At 42.0% G+C, this 24,835-nt stretch overlaps 2 protein-coding genes across 7 annotated transcripts in view; one reads left to right on the top strand and one right to left on the bottom strand.

The window, feature by feature from the left end:
* Positions 1-2,319: 2,319 nt before the first annotated feature.
* Positions 2,320-15,798, bottom strand: Mrps18c (mitochondrial ribosomal protein S18C). Of its 3 annotated transcripts, none has more exons than XM_063249351.1 (6): positions 15,610-15,798; positions 14,689-14,744; positions 10,235-10,318; positions 8,801-8,858; positions 8,176-8,235; positions 2,320-2,752 (listed from the first exon to the last, which is right to left on the bottom strand). In XM_063249351.1, exons 1-6 carry the CDS (start codon positions 15,707-15,709, stop codon positions 2,715-2,717), a joined length of 396 nt encoding a protein of 131 aa, XP_063105421.1. In that variant the 5' UTR covers positions 15,710-15,798; the 3' UTR covers positions 2,320-2,714. The 3 variants fall into 3 exon arrangements, with proteins under 3 accessions (XP_063105421.1, XP_003469464.1, XP_063105422.1); XM_003469416.5 differs by lacking the exon at positions 2,320-2,752 and adding an exon at positions 7,808-8,092; XM_063249352.1 differs by lacking the exons at positions 2,320-2,752; positions 8,176-8,235 and adding an exon at positions 7,808-8,092.
* Helq (helicase, POLQ like) overlaps positions 15,783-24,835 on the top strand; it is a 40,172-nt gene continuing 31,119 nt past the window's right edge. Inside the window, exons 1-4 of one of the 4 annotated variants that reach the window (XM_063249342.1) lie at positions 15,783-15,892; positions 17,964-18,660; positions 22,007-22,185; positions 22,793-22,993. In XM_063249342.1, coding sequence (XP_063105412.1) covers positions 17,985-18,660; positions 22,007-22,185; positions 22,793-22,993 — 1,056 coding nt within the window. In that variant the 5' untranslated portion in view covers positions 15,783-15,892; positions 17,964-17,984. The other 3 variants (XR_010047683.1, XM_003469403.5, XM_063249343.1) reach the window with 3 other exon arrangements.

The following is a 24,835-nucleotide window of genomic DNA, read 5'->3' as shown; positions in this document are numbered from 1 at the left end:
CGGATGCTTTGTTATTTATACTGTTGCAGTGCTAACCATTAAAGCTAGGCCAACCGCATTTCAGGAGAATGCTCTATCACTGAGCTGCATGCCCAGCCCAAGATGCTTCTATTTGAGAATCAAAACCTGCTTTTCTTTCTAAATTATGGAGGGAAAGACATTGTTTTAAACTGCAAAATATACTCATCAATTCACAACCAGAAAGGCATATGAAGTTTATATGAAAATGTGTTTTACCTAAGTCATGAAAACTCCTACCCCTTACGTGATCGTGAAGATTATTAAGCTGGGCGTGCTCACATGTCTGTCCTTACAGTCTCAGCTGCTGAGCAGGCTGAGGCAGAAAGACGCTTGGGCTCAGGAGTTTAAAGCCAACCCGGCAGCACATTAAGACCCGGTCTCAAAAAAAAACATGTTCTGGCTAGGGATGCCAGTGAGAATGCTGGCTACCATGCAGCATTTGAGACATTCTTACACTGAAAAATAATCTGAAATTCAAATTTAGTTGAGTTCCTGGGTTCCACTTGCTAGGTCCAGCAACCCTAATTACAGCGCAGCTGTCCAGCAGCACACCACCATCTCTCCCCAGTGTCCTCTGCACAAGACTGAGTCAAGTTTTGGATACAGTAAGAACCTGGCAACCCAATGTTTGGGATAGCAGTTGGTCAAGTAGGTGCAGTAGGAATCACAAACTATGTCTGTGTAAGTGTGTGTATGGGCAGGCCTATCATAAGCTTTTATTTTTCTGTTTGGTTTCTGAGACAGTGTCTCACTATGTAGTGCAGGCTGGCCGAACCCGAACCCTAACCCTAATTCATTGGTTCTGCAGAGCTTAGCGGGGTGGGGGTTGGGAGAGTCCTGCCCATCAGTGTGGTCTCCAGAGTAGACATCATGGCCCAGGTTACCCTGCGGGTGTTGGCTAAGGTAGCTTTTCCCAGGCGGGCGCAGTACTTCATCCTAACTACTTGGTGGTTGGCAGGAAGGTCACTTGAGCCCAGGCCTGGAGGGCGGCCTAGGCACTACAGTAAGACCCCATCTCAGAAGATAAGAACAAGGGCACTGGGCTTGTGCTGTAATATGCACATACATGTGTTCTTTACATACAATAGTACACATGTCACTGGGTACCCTGCCATGTTTCACTCCTGGACAGCGTGCTGACTATACACCATGAACTCTGCTCTTCATCAGTTAGTGTTAAAAGAAATCGCTAGATAAAAGTCAGGTGTGGTGGCACATGCCTGTAATCCTAGCACTCAGGAGGCTGAGGCTGGAGGATCACCACAAGTTTGAGGCCGTCCAATGAAACCCTGGCTCAATAACAACAAAAAAATTTACTGGATAGAGATTATGTTCAGTAACAAATGTTACTCTTCTGTACTCATATGCATTAATTATAGGGTGTTTTTGTAAAGTCAGTATCTAGGATTGTCTGTGCGAACTGCTGGGGTTGATCAGTCTGGACACTATCAGTACCACTGCCATGAGAAGACGATCGAGAGCGTCTCCACCATATGTGTACATACATACACCTCCCCCTACGAGTCTAAGGATAATCTTCCACATGGATAACAAACTAAACTGGCAGAGTAAAGACCAGCAGCTCAGTGCAAAGAAAGAAAGATCTCTGGGAATTAGAAGGTGCTGACAGGAAGACTAGAAACTGGAGAAGCTGGAACAACAGCACAGCTAGAGCTGGACAAGAAACTCAGCACAGTCCCCACACGGGAAGCTTTAACCAGGAGCCACTGCAGGAGGGCGTTAACTGCTTACAACGGAGGCGCAGAACTACCCACTGTCCTTGGGGTCTCTGGTATCACCTGCCAGGGACTGGGTGGGTGATGGCCATAAGAGACAGCACAGGAGAGGGTGTGGGCTAGACACAGATCCTAGGAAGTCTGAGCTCCGGCCAGGGAGAACATGGGGTGGGGGCGCCTCAGGGTGAGAGGCAGACATGGCGTGTGTGGCTTCCAGAGGACTAGGAGTGAAGGCACTGTGACCTGACAGTGGCCTGCTTGCAGCCTGGCCCCGATGCCCACATCCAGCACAGAGCTCAGCCGTCTGTTCACTTTATCCATCTGATCACATGAGCAAGCCCACATCCAAAGCATGTGGGCAGTGGGGCCTCTGAAGAGGGCTCGAACACACAGGCAAGAAAAACTAGACAGAGAAAGCTGCGATATGGGGTGCACAAAGCAGGAGCACCTAAGCTGACTACAGCCATAGGGCAGACACCACAGACAACCATAGCCAGCGGTGGACTCATAGCAGCACTCAGCACCCCAACTTTATCAAACAGACACTTGTAGACATAAAAGATCAGATAAACATCAGTACAGCTGTAGTGGGTGACTCAATACCCCACAGTCACAAGTAGACAACTAAACAAAAAGTCAACAGAGAAATAGAATTCAACCCAATCCCTGAAGAGCCAGACTTCACAGATGCCTTCGGAATGTTCTGCTCAACAGCAGAATACACATTCTTCTCAGCAGCAGAGACTATGAAGCATGCTGAACTGTCGTCAGATCTTGGACTGCGAGCACTTTGGTCCATAAGTGTGCTGCAAGATGAGCATACATTTCTAAAACTCAACTTGATAAATGATAAATGAGGGAGGTCTTGCAGTATGAGTAGCACGTCACACCAAGTGTCACATGATCACAACTGCTGCTTCTCATTCTCATGCTGCCTTGATACATAACTCCTTGGGATTACGTGCAGTATAAATTATTCTCACAGACCAGCATATCTGTAAGTGTAAAATAATCAAAATTATCCCATGCATATTACCAGATCGTAATATAATTAAACTAGAAATCAACAGAAAAACAGCCAATGCTAGTACAAAAAAGAAAATAATAAAAATCAAATTAATAAACAGACTAAAAGAACAATACAAAGAATCAACAAACTGAAGAGCTGGTGCATTCAAATAAACAAAATGGATAAACAGCCAATCTTACAAGAGGAAAAAGTCAAATTCTAAATCAAAGCAATTAGAAATTAAAAAGGTAAAATCGCAACAGTTACTACTCGAAATCCAGAAGATTAGTTACTACTTTGAAAACCTGTACTCCAGAAAATTAGAGAATCCAGAAGAAATGCACAAACTGGCCACTGTGCTGCATGCTTGTAATCCCAGCACTTGAGAGGCTGAGACAAGGATTGCTTTGAGTATGAGGCCAGCCTGAACTGCAGAGTGAGTTCAAGGCCATCCTGAACTGCATAGGGAGATCCTGTCTCCAAACAAACAAGAATTAGCCAAATGGGACCAAGAAGATACAAAACCCTCAATAATTCAATAATAGGCAATGAAATTGAAACAGTAATTAAAAAAAAAAAACCCTATCAACTAAAAAAATGCCCAGGATATGATGGATTAGAGGGGACTGAGATAGGGCTTTGTATAGTTTGGCTGGTCTTGAACTTACTTTGTAGCCCACGCTGTCCTTAAACTTGCAATAATCCTCCTGCCTCAGCCTCCCAAGTGCTGGGATAACAGTCATGCACCACCACATCTGGTTCCGGACACTATGGATTTACTGCTGAATTCTACAAGAACTTCAGGGTCCATCTAAGGACGAGTTTCCTCAAACTCTTTAATGAACTGAAAGGGAAGAAGTACTCTCAAAGCCATTCCTTAGAGCTAGCATTACTCTGATTCCAAAACCAAAGAAGGACCAAATGAAAAAAGAAACTATAGATTAATCTCTTTAGTGAATATACAAGCAAAAATCCTCCCCAAGATATTGGTAAACAGAATGAAGCACACCAAAAAGATCATACATCATAAAACAGCTGGGTTTCATTCCAGGCATGCAAGGATGGCTCAATCTGTAAATCAAATGCAATTCATCACATAAACAGAAACAAGGACAAAAGTCACATGATGATCTTAACAGATGTAGAAAAAAGCCTACATCTGTTCACAAATGCAAGACCAATTCATAATAAAGACTCTAAAGAAAGGTATAGAAGGACCTTAGCAGGTGGTACTGGGAAGCTGGTTGTGTGCAGCTAGACCCAGATTTCTCACTGTGTACTAAACCAAGGTTGAAAGGGATCAGAGACCTAAATGATAAAACAAAGCCAGGTGGGTACATGCCTGTAATCCAAGCACTCAGAGCAGAGGTTTAGGCCTCAAATTATCCACCAAGACTCTGTCAAAAACAAAAACAAAACAGAAACAGACAAAACTGATAAAACTTTTGAAGATACAGGTATAGGCAAAGACTTTCTGAACAGAACTCGAATTGCACAAGAAATAGTACCACAACTCAACAAATGAGACAAAGTCAAATTAAAAAGTTTCTCGCTAAATCTGCTGGAAGACAGAATAGGTAAAACTCTTAAATACACAGGTGCAGGCAAAGACTTTATGAACAAAACCCAGTCGCACAGGAAATATCAAAGAAACAACTGGCATCTTGTCTTTTTTGGGGTGGGGAGGGGGGTGTACCAGAGATTGAACTTGTGACCTCTCACTTGCCAGGCAGGTGCTTGTGCCCTGGCCCCTGGGATCTCATCTCACTAAAAAGTTTTTGCATAGCAAAAGAAACCATCAGCAGAGAAGCAATGACTCACAGAGTGGGAAAAAAATTTTGCCAACTGTTCCTCAAAGTGTCAATATCTAGAATATATAAAGAACTAAAAAAAAAAAAAAAAAATCAAACCTCCCCAAAATTTAAAGACCCAATCCAAAAATGGGCATCTGAAATGAACATGCAAGGGCCCAGATACAGCTCAGCAGCACAAGTGCCTTCCTGGCAACTGCAATGTCTTAAGTTTGACAGTCAGTATCAAAAAAAAAATAAAAAAGTGAAATGAATATGTCTTTCTCAGATGAAGAAGTAAGAATGGCAAATAAATGTAAGAAAAATGTTAAATCTTACTGGTCATTCAAGAGGTGCCAACTAAAACAACACTGAGATTCTATCTCACCCTAGAAAGAATGACTCTCATCAAGAAATCAACTGATAACAAACACTGATGGGGCTGTGGGGCAAAAGGAGCCTTTCCCCACTGTTGGTGGGAGTGCAACCTGGTGTAACCACTGTATGGAGATCCCAAAAAAACATAAAACTAGAGATCTCATTCAACCCACCTATTCTGCTTCATGGGATCTTCCCAAATTAAAAGCATCATACTTTAGTGATGTATGTGCATCCATGTTTATAGCAGCACAATTCGTAAAGGTGAAGTCTTGGAAACAGCCCAAATGCCCATCAATCAATGAACAGATGAAGAGAATGTTTTTTTTCATATAATGGAATACTACTCAGCCATAAAGAAGGATAAACACGAGACATTTCTAGGTAAATAGATGCACCTTGAGACCATACTCTTAAGTGAAATAAATCAGACACATGTTTATTATTATTTTTTAGGGTGAGTACCTGGAATCAAACTCAGGACCTTGTGCTTGTCAGGCAGGCACTTATGCCACTGAGCTAAGCCCCCAGCTTCCAGACACACAGTTAAAGATCACATAGTTTTTCTGGTGTGAGAAGCCAAAAGTATAAATAAGGACTGAAATGTATAGTAGATATTGAGAAATGAAAAGAAAATGTTCAAATGGGAAGGAGAACTAAGGAGGAGTGAGGGGGAAAGGACAGGAAAGGAAAAAAGTAGAAGAAAAAATGCAAACAAAGCTTTTGTAAATAAGGGAAAGAGGAGTTGAAGGGAGAAGAGGGAAATGGGAAAAGAAGCAATATATATCATGCAGAAGTATAAATTCCCTTTGATGACTGTGATCATTATATATATATATATATATATATATATATATATACACACACACACACACACACACCAATAAAGTGAAGAAACAACCTATACAGAAGGAAAAAAATTTTACCAGGTACTCCTTGGACAGAAGACTAGGCACATGCCTGTAATCCCAGCACTTGGGAGGCTGAGGGAGGAGGACTGCTGCAAGTAAAAGGCCAGCTTGAATGGCATAGCAAAACCTTGTCTCAAAAACAACAACAACAACAACAACAAAACCAAAGCCACAAAAACTCAAAACTCAAGAACATATTTGCCAAAACAAGAGACCCAACCAGAAATTGGGCAAGTGAAACAGATACTTCCCAAGAAATGCAAATGCACAATAATTATATGGAAAAACGTTCAACATGTCTGGACATTATTAGATTGCACCTTACTCTAGAAACAACAGCTGTCATTAATAAATCAAATAACAAATACTGAGAGACTGCAGAGAAAAATAACCCTTCTACCTTGCTGGTGAGAATACAAACTATTACAATGACTATGGAAATAAGTATGGATATTCTGCAAAAAGCTAAAACAAGCAGGCCTGGTACACACACCTATCATCTCAAAGTGAGTTCAAGGCCAGCACTTGGGACACTGAGGCAGCAGAGAGGTCAAGGCCACCTGAACTACACAGTGAGTCTGTCTGAAACAAACAACCACTAGAACAAGAAACCTGTTTGAAGGATAAGTCAATACATATCAGTTATAACCATTGTATCAGTTATAACCATCAATGTCAGTGGTCTCAATTCACCGATCAAACAAGAAAGACTGGCAGAATGGGTCAAGGAGCAAGATCCAACAATATGCTGCATACAAGAAACACATGTAATTAAAAAAAAAAAAAAAAAGCAGGCCGTAGCTATTCTATTTGCAGACTAAGTGAATGTCAAGCCAAGACTGATTAAGAGAGATAAAGAAGATCACTATATCCTCATAAAAGGAACAATCCAAGAGGAAGAGATAACAATCATAATTATACATGAAACAAGTACCAGTGCACCCAGCTATATAAAACAATTACTAATGGACATGAAAAATCCAGTAAGCCCTAATACAATTGTATTGGGAGACCATATTGTTAAGTAAAATAAGCACATAATAAGCTTAAATATTACATGGCTTGTCTCATATGCAAAACCAAATAAATTAAAGGATAATATAAGCAATAGAAAACAGGTGTGGTAGTGCACCCCTGTAATCCCAGCACTTAAAATGCTGTGAGTTGGAGTCTAGCATGAGCTATAAAGTGAGTTCAAGGCCAGCCTGAACTGCACAGTGAAACTCCCTCTCAAAAAAGACAAGGGGCGGGGGCTGCAGATTTAGCTTAGAGGCATAAGTGCCTGCCTGACAAGCACAAGGTCATGAGTTCAATCCCCATACCAAAAGAAAAACAAAACAAAACAAAAAAACACTATTGAAAAATACAAAAAAAAAAAAAAAAAATGCAACAGAAAGGGCCCAGGATCTAGCTCTACCTGGTAAGTATGACATCATGAGTTTGATCCCCATTACCAAAAAACAAAACACTAGCAATGATGAGGCAGATCTTTTAGAAAGGGAAAGGAACCAAGAGATTGCGGGAGGGGAGAGAAGGGGGTGAGAAGGGTTAAGAGATGTGTATGTCCACGCACAACTCCCCTAATAAGTCATTATGGGACTACATATGTACTACAAACGTGGACTAATAAAAATTTTAAAAACTGTTGAAGGGGAACTCACCTAGGAATGCTTTGTCCTCTGTGACAGCCCGCTGCTCATCCCTGTGCACCCCTGCCAAGAAAGGGCCTATGCTCTCGACCAGCTATGCCTGTGCCAGTCAGCAGCTCTAACTCCGCAGTCAGTCACGGGATTGCATCATAAGCATTCCTGTCTTGCACTCATTTCCCTAAATGCGCCACTTTTAAAGACACAACTGGGCCCTAACACAGAACTGTTCCACAAGTCATTCCCTCCATATTTCCTAGCCCAGTGTCATTGAAAACCACTACAGGAATGAACTACGGCAAAAAGATACAGCGCATTTATACAGGACAATTATACAGCACCACTTTTATTCTGGGCATGAACAATGTACTAAGTATTAACATTTCAAGTACACAATTAATGAACATTCAATGGAACCAGCAGAAGCTTGAGTCTTGAAACACTTTCTACCCAAAGGTTAGTATACTTCAGTGACAGCATGCAACCACTTATAAAGTAAGTTACTGGTAATAACTTCATGAGATTTATTCCCGATATTTGATGTTGCAAACTTTAGGGTCTTTGAGATATGCAGGATCCTTGTGCGTAACTGGCATAAATCCTGTAAAGAGATAAAGTTCTTCACAACAGATAATGAGAAAATATTGACTAGTACAATTCAGTGATTCAAGCATGCTTGCTTACCCATTACTTGAGCTCTCTTAATTGCTTTTGAAATTTCTTTCTGTTTTTTCCCACAAAGACCTATAAAAATTTTTATAAAAAATGCCAATATTTAAAACGATTTTCTAAAAAAAGTTTTCTAAGTCAAAGGCTGATAAGTTCTTTTCTGTAAAGGACAGGAGTCATAAACATTTTGGTTTTTATAGGCAATATAGGCTCTATCAGAACTATACTCAAATCTGATATTTTTATCTCAAAACCATGTGGCAATAGGTAAGCAAATTTACAAAAACAAGTGGCAGGCTGAATCTCGGCTACATATGGGGCATAGTTTGCCAGCACTAAAGTGTAGCCATGCAGGAATGATTACAGAATACTTAACAATATCAAGCACATCATTTTCTTAAGCTCAATTTTCTGTATGCTGTCAGCCTGCACTTAACACTGGGCAGAAGGAAACATACAGAATTATAATCCTTTAGGTCTAAGCAGCTTTCTCTAAGTACTTAACTCCAGTCCTCATAGCACCTGTCATGCAACATCTAAATATGACTTACAGCACAATTTAAACGCTTGTCACTTTCCTTTAATGACAGAAATAACGCAATTGTCACCTACATTTAAATAGCAGTGATTTTAGAAATACCTGTTATATGCCTCCCATGAATACAGCCGGTATATGCAGAAATAAACTGGGACAAAAGCTGTTTATGAGATTTAGAGGAAAAAAAATTATTAATTCATGTTACTCAGTCCTGATGTAAAAAAAAAATTGGGGGCGGGGGGTACCAGGAACAAACTCCTGACCGAGCGCTTGGCAGGCAGGTGCTTATGCCACTGAGCTAAATCCCCAGCCCGCTGAATATAAATTCAAAAAACGAAAACAAAAAACAAACAAACAAAAAAAACTTACACATGACCTTCAAGTTACATAAATATTTAAATCAGTTTCAGACAAATTTAATGAGATAAAAATAACCTTAGCAAGTCAGTTTCTAAGTAACAAAAGTTAACATCTATGCAGTGTGTCAAAAAAGTCTATTAACAGATTAATCAGCATAATCATTCAGAGTTACAGCTGCTTCCTTGACTTTTCCACAGCTGTTTTTTTAACACAGTGCAGCTCCTAACAAGGCACAAAACGTTTCACCTACCATGGCAGCCTGTCGTATCACCATGTGGCTGAGCTACCAGTGTAATGAGCCTTTAAGACACACCCATATGAGTCCTGGGACATTTACTGTAACTAGTTCCATTATTTAAATGCTTTAGCACTTTCTAGATGCCAGGCACTGTTCTTGGCACTTTGCACAATCCTCCAACTATGTGGAGTTTTTTGGTCTTTTTGAGACAGGGTTTCACTGTGCAGTTCCGGCTGGCCTTGAACTCACTTTGTAGCCCAGGCTGGCCTCAAACTCACCTCCTGTCTCAGCCTCCTGAATGCTGGTATCACAGGCATGATCCACCACACCCAGCCTTTCCTACTGTGTTCTATTTCTATAATTCCTAGTTTTTCTCCATCAGTGTCACTTTATACTCCTCTCAGTATACGAACACCAGCACCACTCACTCCATGGAATCTGCCACTTTAATTTGCTGACTGCCAGATGAGAGATCTGCAGCGGTGGCAAGGATGAGGAGGAACAGGAGCTGTTTCCACACTGCCCATGCTCATCACCCCAGAAAGGGGAACCCCTGTGAGGACCCTGAGGTGAACAAATGGGGGAAAGACTGAGCTAAGACAGCAGTAAGTACGGGCGAGCCAGAGCTTCTGGTGGAAGGAGGGCACCTTACATACAGAAGTACAACCAGATTTAAAGGCAGGAAGTTGCAAAAGTTGCCCATACAGGAAGCTCGCTATAAAACTTACACTGTTCTTTTTTTTTTTTTTGAGACAAGATCTCACTATGTAGCCCACGCTGGCCTGGAATTTACAGTGTGATCCTCCTGCCTTAGCCTCCTGAGTGCAGGGATTATAGGTGTCGCCTCTACCCCTGCTTACATTATTCTTGGTTAGCAAGACTAACAAAGAGCAACACCCTAAAACAGAGTACCAGAGGGGAGCAGAACCAGTTCTCACCTGCACATTCTTATAATCAACACGTTTCCCACACAAGATACACTTCTTAAGAGGTTCCTTATAAGGGTTTTCCATTGTAGTAGGCTAGGATAAAGAAGAAAAGTATGATTATAGTGTTAACTTTCAGTTTTTATAAATTAAATCATAAGCTGGGCGTGGTGGCTCATGCCTGTAATCCCAGCACTCGAGAGGCTGAGGCAGGAGGATCATTGCAAGTTTGAGACCAGCTTAGGCTACAAAGTGTGTTCAAGGCCAGCCTAAACTGCATAGCGTGAGACCATGTCTCAAAAAAGACAAAAAAAATTAAATCATAGAGTTGGGCACAGTGGCTCATACCTGTAATCCCAAGACTTAGGGGGCCAAGGCAGGGGGATTGCTGTGAGTTCAAGGGCAGCCTGGGCTACAAAGTGCTCAAGGCCAGCCTGAACTACATATTGAGACTTTGTCTCAAAAAGACTAATTAATTAATTAATTCCACTAAAATTCACCCCAGACCACACAATACCTTCCTTACACTATTACATATTTTATACAACCACTTTATTTTGCGTTACTTTGGTTAAGGAGTATTAATCTTTTAAGAAGGTTTAATGGAGAAAAAATTCAAATTAGAATTTTCTGTTCAAATTCTTCACTAATCTCAGACTGTAGATGAGTACAAATTTTGCAATTCATTTCAAGTTAATATAGCTGGGCATGGTGGTGCACCTCTATAATCCCAGCATTCAGGAGGCTAAGACGAGAACAGCTACACGTTTGAGGCCAGCCTGGGCTCCATAGTATGTTCAAGGCCAGCCTGAACTATATCCTGACACATCCTATTTTACCAAAAGAAAAAGGTCATTTAATCTTATGAAAAACTTTTAAACACCACGGCATTTCTAGGTTAGTACAATCACTTAACACTGTAGTTTACTCACCCCATTTTTTTTATTTATTCTTTGGTTTTTTGAGACAGGATCTCGCTGTGTAGTTTAGGCTGATCTTGAACTCAACACATGGCCCAGGGTGGCCTTGAACTGCCAAGTGATCCTCCTGCATCGTCCCAAGTGCTGGCTGGGACAGGTGTGCACCACCACGCCTGGATTTTTTTTTTTTTTTTGAGACAGGGTCTTGCCATGCAGCACAGGCTGGCCCTGAGCTCAGCAGTCCTCATGCCTCAGACTCCTAAGTAAGCGCTGGGCTCACAGGCTGCATCACCACAATTAGCTCCTCTTTTTCTTTCAGGGTGTCTCATCACTGTTTTTATTTTACAAACAGATAATCCCCCACGGTTTACAGAAATAAAGGATTCTTTTAATTCAATTTTATGGCCCCAGACTACTCTTGAAGCTTAGATTTTTTTTTTTTTTTTGGTAGCACTGGAGATTGAACCCAGGATTTTCACACTGATGTACATCTCCAGATTCTTAAAACAACTTTTATTAGTGAGACAGAATCTAAGTTGCCCAGGCTGGGCTCAAAGTTTTAATCCTCTTGCCTCAGCCTCCCAGACTATACAGGTGTATGTCACCATGCCTCACTGGTGTACAAGACGGTACTGGCCTTTTCGGGTTCTTCAGCTTCCTTACTGCTTCATTTCATCATGAGGCCTCTCTACTCAGGTCAGAGAAGAGATATTTCTTGTTTGTTTTGTGGTACTGGGAATTGAACCCAGGGCCTCCAGCATGCTAGAGTAGCACTCAACTCCTCCCAGCCCTAGAGTTTCCAACTGAGTAGTGGTTTTAAAGTGCATTATTCTCTGTAATTGTACCCACAGTTTCAAGGGACTATGTCTGTCTTTTTCTGTCAAAAGTATCCATAGCTTTCTTTAAGAGTCTTAGTGGGACTGCTGGGCTTGGGGCACACTTGGGAGGCTGAAGTAGGAGGATCACAAGTTTGAGGCCAGCCTGGGCTACACAGTGAGTTCAAGGCCTGCCTGAACTGCATAGTGAGACCTTGTCTCAAAAAGATAAAAAAACAAGAGTGTCAGGGAGATTTATGATCTGACAAAGAGTATCCCACAGGTAAGGCATATATCTAGATGTCCCCCCAAAGTCCTGGTGGTGCTGTTGGGTGTGGTGTGATCACAGCATGTGATACTGGATTAGAGTATATAATGGTCCACTGATTGGTTTATCACAATTCTAAGTGTGGCTCACAGGAAGGCCCACCCTGAGTGTGGGGCGCACCAACCCACAGGCTTGCAGTCTAGATGGACTGAAAGGGAAGCAGTGGCTGCTGCTCACTGCTTCCTGCTTGCCATGCCATGGACTGTTTTTGCTCTGTGACGCCCTGTCATGCTGCCCTTCCTTGGAGCCAGTCATCTATGAACTACAACCTCTACAAACTGTAGGCTGACATAAACCTTCTTTTTAAACCTGTGTTGGATATTTTGTCCCAGCAATGAGATAAATAGCTAAGACACCCTCCTTTATTTTCCCTAAAGTCGGGTATGTAAATTAGATGACCAAGATAAAAACATAGAGGAATGAAACCATATGCAGCCCAGAAAGATAGAAAAGCCAGTTCACCCTTTCTGTGAGTCAGCAGAAGCCATGCTGGGTCTGGGAAGAGTACAACAAGAAGCCATAGCCAGGCGTGGTGGTACATGCCCACAATCCAAGCGCTCAGGGGGCTAAGGCAGGAGGATCGCTATGAGTTCCAGACCAGCCTGGGCTACAAAATGAGCTCAAGGGTAGCTTTAACTGCATAGTGAGACCAGGTCTCAAAAAGTAAAAAAAAAAAAAAAAAAAAAAAAAAAACAGTCTGAGCCTAAGCACCTGCCTGGCAAGCCTGAGGTTGTAAGTTCCAAAAATAAATAAATAAATAGATAAATAAATACAACTTAAAAAATTTTTAAGAGCCAAAAAAATAGCCAATTTGATTCGCCTTTCCTGTAAGCTGTGCAAACCATGAGGGGGCCAGGAAACAAGTTAATTTCCCTTTCTCATGAACTGTACAAATCATACAGGGCCTAGGAAGAGAAATAAGCCAATTCATCCTTCCCATGAGTTGACAGAAGCCATGCTGCATCTGGGAGGAGTACAAAAAGCCAATTCACCCTTCCTGTAAGCTGACCAGCGTGCAGGCTGAGAATCAAGAACACTGCACCTTCCCTACAGCCCCAAGCAACCAGCTGATTCAGAGGACAGGCTGAGTAACTTAATGCTTGTATTGTTTGTTTGACTCTGCAGGCCTAAGGCTGGTAGTCCGAGAATATTTTAAGTGATAACACCATGCAATATAGGAAAAATGGGGGGCTTCTTTCCATCTTGTTTTTGAAATCCAATATTGTTCTGTTTTGTTCCATTTATTATTTTGTTTTATTCAATGTTATGTTTTGACTGGTTTTATTCTGTTTTATTTGATTTGATTTTACCATGTCTGATGGTATGGATAACTATTTTGAAGATAAAATATATTAAGGTAGCCACTGTTAATTTCCTATTATCCTGTTTTAAAGTTTTGTATCAATTTCACTTATTTTGATTTGCCTTATTCTGTTTTATTGTGTTAGATTTTATTCTTTTTAAGATTTTCTTCTTTTAGAAAAAATTTTTTTTCTCTTTTTCCTTTTAAATAAAATTTTAAAAAAAGAAAGAAAAAAATAAGAAAACATAGAGGAACTAGAGAAGTTCTTTTGTCTTTTTTGGTACCAGGGATCAAACTCTCAGTCTCGTGCTTGCCAGGGAGGTGCTTACATCGCTGAGCTAAATTCTGAGCCCCCAATCTCTTTTGTCTTTTTTCAGTTCCTCAAATTTTCTTAATTTGATTTATATTCAGCCAACATATACTGACTGAACACCATGCTAAGTGCTTTGTGTGGTATGACCAGTGTTAAATTAATTTTGCATGTAATAAAAAAAAACCTATGCTGCCCAAAGCCATTCCAGTACTTTAAACCCATCAAAATACACTTTTAGGTTAGAGGAAACCGTATTAAACATCCTGGTGTGAAACTAATTTTGACCTCTTAGTAAGATAGCTCACCAATAGTAATGACTGAGACAAACGCAGGAAAATACCTTTGTTCAGTTATCTACAGTTATTCTATGGATTCAAACTACACTTTGAAGTTCCCAAATCACAAATATCTAGGAAGAAAAATATGGTATTACAGATGCCACACTTCTTTCTAGGAGTACAGAAATTCTCTTACTTCAAAATTTAAGTTACTATAATCAGTGATAATTTCTACACTCAAGAGTAGTAATTTTGTTCTTATAGTTGAAGACCAAGTAGCTGACATACAAGAATTTGGTCATGGCTGGGTGTGGTATTGTATGCCTATAATCCCCGTACTTGGGAGACTGAGGCAGGAGGATCACTGCAAATTTGAGACCTGCATGGGCTACAAAGTGAGCTCAAGGCCAGCCTGAAATGCATAGTGATACCCTGTCTCAAGAAAAAAAAAAAAAAAATAGAATTCAGTCATATTTTCAAATACCTCATAAGAAAAAAATAATTCTTACCAGGTTTTCATCGCTGGTTACTTGTTTGTACTGTGAACAACCTCTTCTCCATAGCACTGCAATTAAACAGCAATAAACCAATTATTTGGTGAGAAGCTAATGAAGATTTTTGTTTTTATGGAGACAAAATGAAAGGAGTCACAATATAAAATAACAATTTTATATCCTTTACACTCACAATTGGTTAACAAGCTTTAATTTAGACTTGGGACAGAGTAAGATTAGCTAATTCCAAAGAGCATATATTTTCCCACTCATAAAACTTTTCACCTGCTCTCCTGACATTTACTTTCCCTTCATTCCATACAGACAGGTAGTCTGGTTGTTTTGTGGCAGAGATTGAAATAAGGCCTCAGGCTACAAGCCACAGTAAACTACATCCTTACCCTTTTTATTTTTTGAGAGTCTTGCTAAACTGCTCGCTCTGGTCTTGAACTCCTGTTTCTCCCAATAGTTTTGGATTACAGGCTCGCGCCATCACACCCATTGAGACAAACTTTAATGCAAACAGGCACTGAAGAAGCAACCCATGGTCTCTGTTTTACCACAGTAAAGATGAGTAACATACTCTCTCCAGAGAGCAGTTACTGTTGGAGAAGCAGATAAGATAAAAATTGCAGGAATTACAGGGATGAGGGTCTGTGTCTCAGTTTAGTTCTGATCCGGGACTTTGGAAATACGTAATTTACAGCTGGATTATATCCGTCTTGCCACGTTTAGAAAATCCCTGTTTTTTTTTAAAGCCATTCTATCCACCTCTTTCAAAGTTTAAAATTTGAAAAGAGCTGTTCATTTCACATCCCCCTTCACTAGTAGTCATCAGTCATTACAGAGTCCCACTCTTCTTGGAGAAATCCAATTGCCTAGAAACCGACCACTAGGGCCACGCCAACAGCTGCAGTGCCATCATGGACACCTTACCCCTGTGAGTTCCAGGATCTGTGAGGCCTACAGCAGACGTGACCCAGTGTGTCAACTTCTTCCTCCCTAGACCACTGCAAACAGTGACCACGGCAGCCATGGTTTCCGGCCCTCCCGCTTCCTTTCCTTTCTCTAAATCCTCCGGCGGGTCCCTTCCGGTACACTCCTCCGCACAACCTCGTACTCCACTCAAAGGTTCCGTGGGCGGACGCAGGACGCGCGCTGAAGAGTAAGTGACGTTTCCAACCCGCGTGCGCAGCACCTCTGGGTTCCCGCTCTCCGGGTGAGTGGTGTCACGTGACAAGGTGGGCCCGAAAAGGGCGAGCCCCTGCGGTGGCGCCCTTGCTTCCGATCCGGGAGCCCGCGGGATGATTTGATGCGGATGGAGAGTCGGGTGCAGTTTCTTCCCGTCGCTGCCTGAGCAGCGCCAGTCACGCTCCCCAGCCTTTGAATTTGGCGGCTGGAACTCCGGACGCCATGGAGGAGGGCGCGTCCCGCATCCGCCGGCGGGTGTCTGCCCGCAAGAGGACCCGGCCGGGTTTGGCGAGCGCGTGTGCTGCCCCCGCCGAGGGCGAGCGCGCGCCGGGGAAGGACGACGAGGGGGCGCGGGGCCGGCGGCGAAAGATCGCGCAGCCGTCAGAGGTACAGCCGGCGGGCAGCCCGGGCCAGGGACACGCCCGCCCCTTCCGACGTCGCAGCGGGCCGCGGGGCGGGAGACCCAGTGCAGGGCGCGCGGAGCTGCGGGGCTGGTGGCCTCCTTAAGGTGGCGGCGGCTCGCTGTTTCTCTCCCGCCGCGGCCGCTGCGGGGCGGCATTGCTGAGGTGCTGCCCGGTCCCAAATGGGAAGCGTGGACTGCAGCACCTACGTTAGTGACAGCGCCTCCGATGTTGCTGCGCTTCCTGCTTTGAAATGCGCTCTCTGAACACTGGTCGCCGTGTGAAGCCAGCTGTGTGACCTGGTCTTACTGCAGTGGTGCAGTGGGAGTGCTGACTCAGAATTCTGTGTTCTTAATGGCATCACTGTGCTGCAGTCCCTCGGTTTAGTAGCTCAGCCCAGGTCGGAGTGCGCGCTCTGTATCTTAGCTTCAGATTGAGAATAGTTTCCTTGTAGGATCTGGTAGTACAACATAGTTCTGTTACAGGCCAGGCTTACTTTTATTTATTAGTGCACCATTGACTCTTCCTCCTTTCCGGCGCCTTCCGACTCTTGGTCCGGTTCCCATTTGCAAAAACTTTATTTTCATCATTTTTCTTTTTTTGATCCATCCCCTTGTTTCCTCCTTCATCCAGCTCTTGTTCTCCCATCTGTTTGAAAAAGAGCTCCCTACTTTCTATATATAATCTATTTTGCATTCTCTCTCAAAGCACATTACAAGTGATAGTGATAGACGTCTACTGAGATGTTAGCTCTGTGAGAGAGACAGTATTTTATACTTCTTTTTTTTTTTTTTTTTTTTTTGAGACAAGGTCTCGCTGTGTAATTCAGGCTGGCCTTGAGCCCATTAGCAGTGGGCCTTCTGCTCAGCCTCCCAAGTTGTGGGATTACTGATGTGCACCACCATATTTTTAAGTTTCTTGTATAAGAGAAACCATGAGATATTACAGGTAGTATGTCTGACTTACTTCATTTAGTATTATGATCTTACGTTGCATCTGTTCACCCATGAATGCCTCAAGTTTATTTTTATGCCAGAATAGTACTCCATTGTGCATAATCACCATATTTTCTTCATTTGTTGATGGGCATTTAGGCTGTTGCCAAGATTTACCTATGATAAATTGTGCTGCTATAAATGTGGGTATGAATGTAACCCTGAGATATGATGTCTTTTAAGTTTTGAGAAGAGACCTAAAAGGGGAATAGCTAGGTCAAATGGAATTTCTACTTTTAGTGTTTTGAGAGCCTGCTAGAGGAATGTCTCAGTTACCAGAAGCTTATAGAGCGCTAACATCTCAGTAGACGTCTATCATTTGTAACGTGCTATAAGATGTTGGCATGGGTTTAAAAAGCAAAGTGGCTCAGTAGTAGTCTGTGCCATGCCCTGGGTTCAATGCCAGCTGCAAAAGAGAAGAGAATCCCCATCACACTACAGGAGCAGTGTTGGGCAAGTTGCTTCACTTCTGTTGGCTTCCATCTTTTTCATATGTAAATCAATTCTGATCATGTTATTCATGGGTTAGCTTGCACCTAACAGACCTAAACTGAAACTTTAAATTTTTAAATTCGTAGTGGGGATTGAACCTGGGGCCTCAAGCATGCTAAGCAAGTGCTGTCTCATGGAGCTTCCCAGCCCTTGAAGCTTTTATACTTAATGAAACTAAATTTGCTTCTAAATATTTTTGTTTTCTTTCCAGCATTATGACAGCGAAGAGGACATGTTTGGTGACTATGATAGCTTCACTGAAAATTCCATGTTAGCCCAAGTTGAGGACCTGAAACAGAAGTATATGCAACTTTCTGAACAGGGAAGACATACTGCAGACTTTGCTGCTGAAGATCTTTGCTCAGAGAACATCAAAAACAAACTGAGTGTTATTCATGTAAGTGACTTTACTGAATATGGAAATGATGAGCAGACGGAGAACCAGACTGGGTGCGGTGATGGTGCTGCTGAACCTGGAGATGGTTCTTTCTGTGATGTGCCGTCTTCCCAGGTTTTATATTTCGAAAACCTGAAGAACTCTTCAGGTCATTTGCACTGCCAGTCCACTAAGGAAAGGGATGGCAGCTCATCCTCATGCAAGACTGGGAATGAAGAATTACAGCACCAGCCGCAGCATGAATTGTCTTCTGAAGTCCAAACTGGTTCAGACACAAATAGGAGAAAAAGTATTAAAGATTTTCTAAAAAGTGCCATGACTGGAAATGCCAAGGCCCAAGCACCAGTATTTTCTCGGAATAAACAGCTCAAAGAGGCTGTCCTCTCTGAAGAGATTAATGTTGCTAAGGAGACAATTGCATCATCATCCAATGACCTTGGTCCCTTCTATTCATTACCCAGCAAAGTGAGAGACCTTTATGTTCAGTTCAAAGGAATTAAAAACTTATATGGTAATGCTTTTGGCTGGAATGAAATCAAAATTGTCCATCCTTACTGTGATATCAGCACAGATAATAGAAGCAATGCTTTCATGGTCTCAACCTGAAAAATGAAAATGTCAGTTGTCTGTCGACCTTCTGTCCCTGTCCTGCCACTGTTGAACCTCTTTCCTTCCCTAGAGTCACACTTCTCAAAGCAGTCATTTTATTGTCTTGTTTCTTGCCTCAGGTAGTTCTTCCTCCCACTCCATTCTCTGGGCTCTGGCTACAGGCTTGGCAACCCCGTGTCTAAACCACTGATATCTGTGGAGCAGCTTACCTGCTGCTAACCATACCCTTCTTAAAATTCTCTCCTTTGACATGGTGCTCCTGCATGTTTTTCTCTGATTTTCTTCTGGGTGCTTCATAGTTTTCTTAGCCATTATTGGCTGGCTCTATTTAATCTATGAAAACTTAGTTGCTGAAATTCCTTTGAACATTCAGATGTCTTGAATGAAAGAATTCAGTAACACTATTGGTTAAAAGTAAGCATCTTGATTTATTTGTTTATTATTTCTTTACTTTTGGCTTGAGAAAGGATCTCACTATGTAGTTCATACTGGCGTGGCCTCAAACTCACAGTGATCCCCCTGCCTCAGCCTCCTTAGGGGTGGGATTATAGGTGTGTGCCACCATGCTTGGCAAGTAAGCATCTTTAAAAGACAGCTAACTCCAGGTCAGGTTAAAGTACAAAGAAACACTAATAAAAACCATAGTGTGTCTTGTAATTTTTTTTTTTTTTTTGTAATCTTGGGTCCTTTTATAGACTTTCAGTTGTGTCGTTTTTTACAAAGAAGGAACAGATGCCACCATACTGGGAGATGAGCCTATCAGCCTGTTACTTGATAATTATTTCTGTACCTCTGTTGGAGTCTCAAAGACTTTACATAGATCATATATAAGGCTGTGGATTCTTAGAGAAACAATCGGGAGGAAGATGTAGGACTGGAAGCAGTCTAATCCCCGACCTCACCCAAGTCCAAGGAATTCCAAATTGTGAGGTTCGTGCTTTAGGAGCTAATGAGCAGAACTGGCCATGAAGTGGACGTTAGCTGTCTCCACACTTGCTTTTCGCCTACTGCCTTACTCTAATCTGCACCTCCTGCCAGAATGAATTCCCTGAAGACAGGACTCCTCTAAGAGTTTTTTCCTTTGGTAACTAGCACCGAGTGTGGTGTGCTCTAATAGATTCCCACCTGCTGTAAGTTGCTAGTCATCTTACGAATGCTGGCCTTGGTAACCTTCACTCCTTACCTATAAAATGGGGCAGTACTTGTGGGAGTTACATTCTTTGTCACAAACATGCCAAATTGGATACTGTAATGCTCACTGAAGTGATATCTTCTAACTAGGAATTTAAGTAAATAACTTTTTCCAGTACTGGGGACTGAACCCAGGGTCCTACACTGAGCTATGTCCCCAGCCTCACCCCCTTTTTTTGAGACAGTCTTGCTATGTAGCCTAGGCTGGCCTTGAACTTGCTACAACTGCCCCATCTCAGCTTCTGAGTGCTGGCTTTAAAGGGGTGCACCACCACACCTTGCTTTGGCTCTTTTTTCATATGTAAATATGATTTAGTAATACGGCAAATTTAAGGCATAAATGTGTGTGGTGACTTTGACTACACTAAAGCAAAGTGTGAGTCTGACTATATGGCCATCACCTGGGGATTTGCACACCGCTGTTCTCAGCGCAGCTGGCTGCCTCCCAGGCTGGGGGGGGGGGGGGCACTTAGCTGCCTGTGTTCCAACGGCCTCAAGGGCCTTCTGATGTGAACCTCTACCTTACACTTACTCCATCTCCTTTGCCTTTCTAATCATGAATTGTGTGCTTAATGTGTTTTATGTAAGTGCTGAGAGCTAGTTGAGATCATTTATTGTTTATTGTGTAAAAATGGATAGTCTCAAGCAGTATTTAGGCACTACAGGGGTTTTTTTTGTTTTTGTTTTTTAATAGTTATTTGGTGCTAGGGATCAACCCAGGGCCTTTGCATGCTTAGGAAGCACCATCCTAGTATTTTCAAAATATTTTTATTTTTAGAAAAAAACACAGGGCTGGAGCTATGGTTCAGTGGTAGAGCACTTGGCTATGGTAGTAGGTTCTGGGTTCAGTCTTTAGCAATGTGAAAGAGAAAAAAAGGGTAGTCATTTGTAAATATTTGGTACTCAATGAAAAAAAAAAGCAAACCTTTCATTCAGACATTACTATTTGTAGTACCTTTGAGATATATCCTGTTAGTAATTTTCTTTCTTTCTTTCTTTTTTCCTTGTGTTTTTTGAGACAGGGTCTCACCATGTAGTTCAGGCTGGCCTTGTACTCATACATTTTGAAGACTTTTTTTTTTAATGGTTTCATACATTGTTAAATTATTCTTCAGAGTAACCATACTAGTATTCACACCATGTCTTGGATCTGATGAGTTTTCATGAGTCCCACCTGCTGTTTTGTGTGAGTGAAGCCAAGACGTGTAAGTAAATCAGTAATTCTAGTGTTTTATGGTTAACATTTTAAAATGGTGTTTGAACCACAGTTTAGATCCCCAAGGGAGTTAGATAAAATTTTTGTTGGTTTGTATAAAACCTCATGGATTTTCCCTCCTCCTTCTATTTCTCTTTCTCTTTTTGTTTTTGAGATAGAACTGTGTAGTTCAGGGTGAGATTCAACTCACTATGTAGCCCAGGCTAGTGTTGAACTCATTGTAATCCTCCTGCTTCAGCTTCCCAAGTGCTGGAATTACAGGTGTATGCCACAGCCAGCACCCCTCCTTCTCTTCTTTCTTTCCCTATTTCTCATTCTTTTTTTTTTTTTTTTTTTTACCAGTACCAGGGATCAAACTCAAGACCACCTGCTTGCAAGGCAGGTGTTTATGCCCTGAGCTAAATCCCGAGCCCGTTCCCTCCTATTTCTAAGATGGCTTTTGGGTTAATGAGGAAGATAAGCTTGCGTAGTCTTGCAGAGCATAAGAAGGCCTTATTCACACAGGTTCTAGGTGTTCTTTTGCTTCTCCGGTGTCCTGAGATGCCCTTGTCCCTGGCTCTTCCTGTCCTGCTATCTCTTAAATCTGCAGCTGATCTGTCTACTGATCCTAAACTCACTGGCCACATGGCATTTGGAGTAGCTGACGTTTAACGTTGACTATAAGTGCATTTACCTTTAGGACATGATTGCCATCAAAGAAAGGATTTGATTTTTCCTTCATGGCAAACTTCCTTGAGATTGGGAATACAGAAATGGAAACTAATGCCTTTTCTTTCTTTAAATCCCACAACATATAATACTTAACACTGAGTTCCTTTTTCCCCATCCTTAAATTCCACAGAATGGCAACATACCTGCTTAACACTGAGTTGTGTGCAAGAACGAAAAAATTTAATTTATTCCTTGCCAACAAGTGGTGGGAAAACCCTTGTAGCTGAGATCTTAATGCTTCAGGAATTGCTTTGCCAGCGGAAAGATGTTTTAATGATCCTTCCATATGTGGCACTTGTGCAAGAAAAGGTATGTTTTTAAACAAATGTGGTTTGTTACTGTAATGACATTAAAAAATAAATGTTAGTGGGGAATAACAACTTTCTATTGACTGTAAAGAAATACCTCTTCGGGCCTTGGATTTAGTTCAGCAGCACAAGCACCTACCTAGCAAGCACAAGGTTGTGAGTTTGATCCCTGGCACCAAAAAGAAAAAAAGTACCTCTTCATGATGGAGAATGAATATATTTAGAAAATGTAAAAATAGCATACTCATTTGAAATTGCTTCAAATACTAATTACCTATCCTAGAAAGTTTTACCTTTTCTAAACTGGTGCGTGGCCCTCCATCTTAAATGTTTTCAAGCAGAAACTAATGAATTTTTAAATTAATATAAATAAGTTTTTCTTTTTGACATCAAAGGAAATAAGTTTATTTTTACTTTTATCATGTAGTTTAAAACTCACATTTATTTGGAAAGTCAATCCCTTATTTTCATGGTATTTTGTAGGTGTATGTCTAGTATGCGATCTATTCCCAGCAGTTAGTCTTAAACACTAATTTAGCTTTTTAAAAAAATTCCTGTGACTTCTAACAGTTCTTATTTGTGTTTTGTTTCTCTTACCTGATGTTTAGATTTCAGGTTTGTCCAGTTTTGGTATAGAACTGGGCTTCTTTGTTGAGGAGTACGCAGGAAGCAAAGGAAGATTTCCTCCAGTGAAAAGGAGGGAGAAGAAATCACTGTACGTCGCCACCATTGAGAAGGCACACGGCCTGGTGAACTCCTTGATTGAGACCGGAAGGATTGGTAGTCTGGGCCTGGTCGTCGTAGACGAGGTTGGTTGCTACTTCTGCAATTTATCAACTTTTTATTATCCTAACGCGATGTATTTGTGGAGCTGATCATGTGGGTCTGATTAGTACCTCTAACAATAAACAGCTGTTTCAGTATCCAGACAGTGTAGGTGTCTTCGGACTTTCTCGTTGCTGGGACAAAATACCCAGCACCCAAGGGTTTTTTTGTTTTGTTTTTATGACTAAGAGAAGATGGTTTATGTGAATGTGGAGCAAATTGGTGGAAGAGAGAGAATGCGCGGGAGACGATGTGAGGCTGCTGGGGTGGGTAGGGGACTCGAAAGTGAAGTATTTGTGGGTTCCTGTCTGCAGCTCCTTTTCATTGAGTTCCTGTGTAGGCCCCCGGAATCTGGTTGGCTCGCTGGCTGTCTTTTGATCCTTCCCTTAATTTCTTCCAGTCCCGTGACCGTTCTGTTTGGTGGAGGCAAGGATTATGGGGGTGGAGAGTTAGGTTTAAGTATTAAATAAAGGGTTTATGTTCTTCTTGGGACCTTTCTGAGTTTGGTTTTTTGCCTGTCTTTTTGATTTGCTGGAGTCTAGCTGTCTTTGTCTTTTTAATTGCTTGAGCCTAACCTGTGGAGGCCACTGACCTTAGTAAGTCTTTCCATTAGCTCCTGACAAAGCTCAAGCCTTCAGGTACCACCCCCCTACCCACCTCCCCCTCGCCACATCCCCCTTCTGAGACACCATTTACCTGCTCTTGTGGAAATGGAGGGGTGGATCTGGCGGCTTTGAGCTGAATGGGGTCCTCAGCTGGGAGGTTCCTCTGATGGGCCTCAGCACCTCGATAGTGGGTTTCTCTGTCTGACTTCTGGGGTTTGGCAGCCTCTAGATGAGAATAAACACACTTTACCAGGAAGAGATTAAGCACCTGTAACCAAATTGTGACGATACAATGAAAGGCAGATTGGGGAAGGAGCCATGGCAGACAGCTGGCCTATAACCAGCTAGCCCTGAAGCTGTCGGCAGTCTATATGTCTAGCCTGTGTCATTACTATCATACTATAGCATTCTTACTCAGTATCTCTGGCTATACGCTTTTGTTGCTGAATGTTCAAGATCAGGTTAAGGTGAGACCTTTGTCAATCATAATTTGCCTCCTGCATACATAAACATATATATACATGCATATGTGTATCTCAAGGTCAGTTAAAACTCCTCAAGCATTACTTTTGGGGTCATGGTCAGAGCCCCTGAACTTTCAGTTCTTCTTCTGGCAGATGTGACAGCCGAAGTTAAAGAAGGCAGGTTTATTTTGGCTCACAATTTGTAGAGATTTCAGTTTATAGTCAGCTGGCTCCAAGGCAGGGTGGCATAGCAGAGGGGCATCAAAGAGGAAATAGTTACATGGCAAGGCAGACGGGAGGAAGGGAGGATCAAGGCATGAGGGCAGGGACCGGGGATTTAGCTCATTGGTACAAGTGCGTTTCTGGCAAGCACAAGTTCCATCCCCAGTACCAAAAAAAAAAAAGGACCAAGGCATGAGGAGGGACCTATATTCTAGAGCACACCCAGTGACCTGCCTTTTCCCACCAGCCTTTACTTTCCCAGCATCGCACTTGGCTGTAACTATCGATGGCCTAATCCGGTGTCACATACCCATGACCCAGACACCTCACAGAAGCCCCAGCTATGAGCATGTGAGGCTTTGGGGGCCATGCAGATACCAGGCATGACAAGTGAAGACATTCCATGCTTGGTGGTCTTAAATTTGATTTTCTTAAGGTATTTCTTAAAACTTGAATATGTCATATTTAGACATTTTTATATTCATAAGTACTACAAATTTCACATGTGTCAGAGTGTTGCCACAGAACTCATTAA

The sequence above is a fragment of the Cavia porcellus genome, unplaced genomic scaffold (genome assembly GCF_034190915.1).
Source record: "Cavia porcellus strain 051 isolate PalLab524CR breed Dunkin Hartley unplaced genomic scaffold, mCavPor4.1 scaffold_5, whole genome shotgun sequence".
NCBI classification, from domain to species: domain Eukaryota; kingdom Metazoa; phylum Chordata; class Mammalia; order Rodentia; family Caviidae; genus Cavia; species Cavia porcellus.
This window is presented reverse-complemented; position numbering and strand designations above follow the sequence as displayed.

Coding starts and splice junctions, on each gene's coding strand:
- Mrps18c (XM_003469416.5), bottom strand. CDS start 15,709: ATGGCTGCCGTGGTCACTGTTTGCAGTGGTCTAGGGAGGAAGAAGTTG. Junction 8,236..8,800: donor TCATGGGAGGCATATAACAG/GTATTTCTAAAA, acceptor AAATTTTTATAG/GTCTTTGTGGGAAAAAACAG. Junction 8,093..8,175: donor TAAGAGAGCTCAAGTAATGG/GTAAGCAAGCAT, acceptor ATCTCTTTACAG/GATTTATGCCAGTTACGCAC.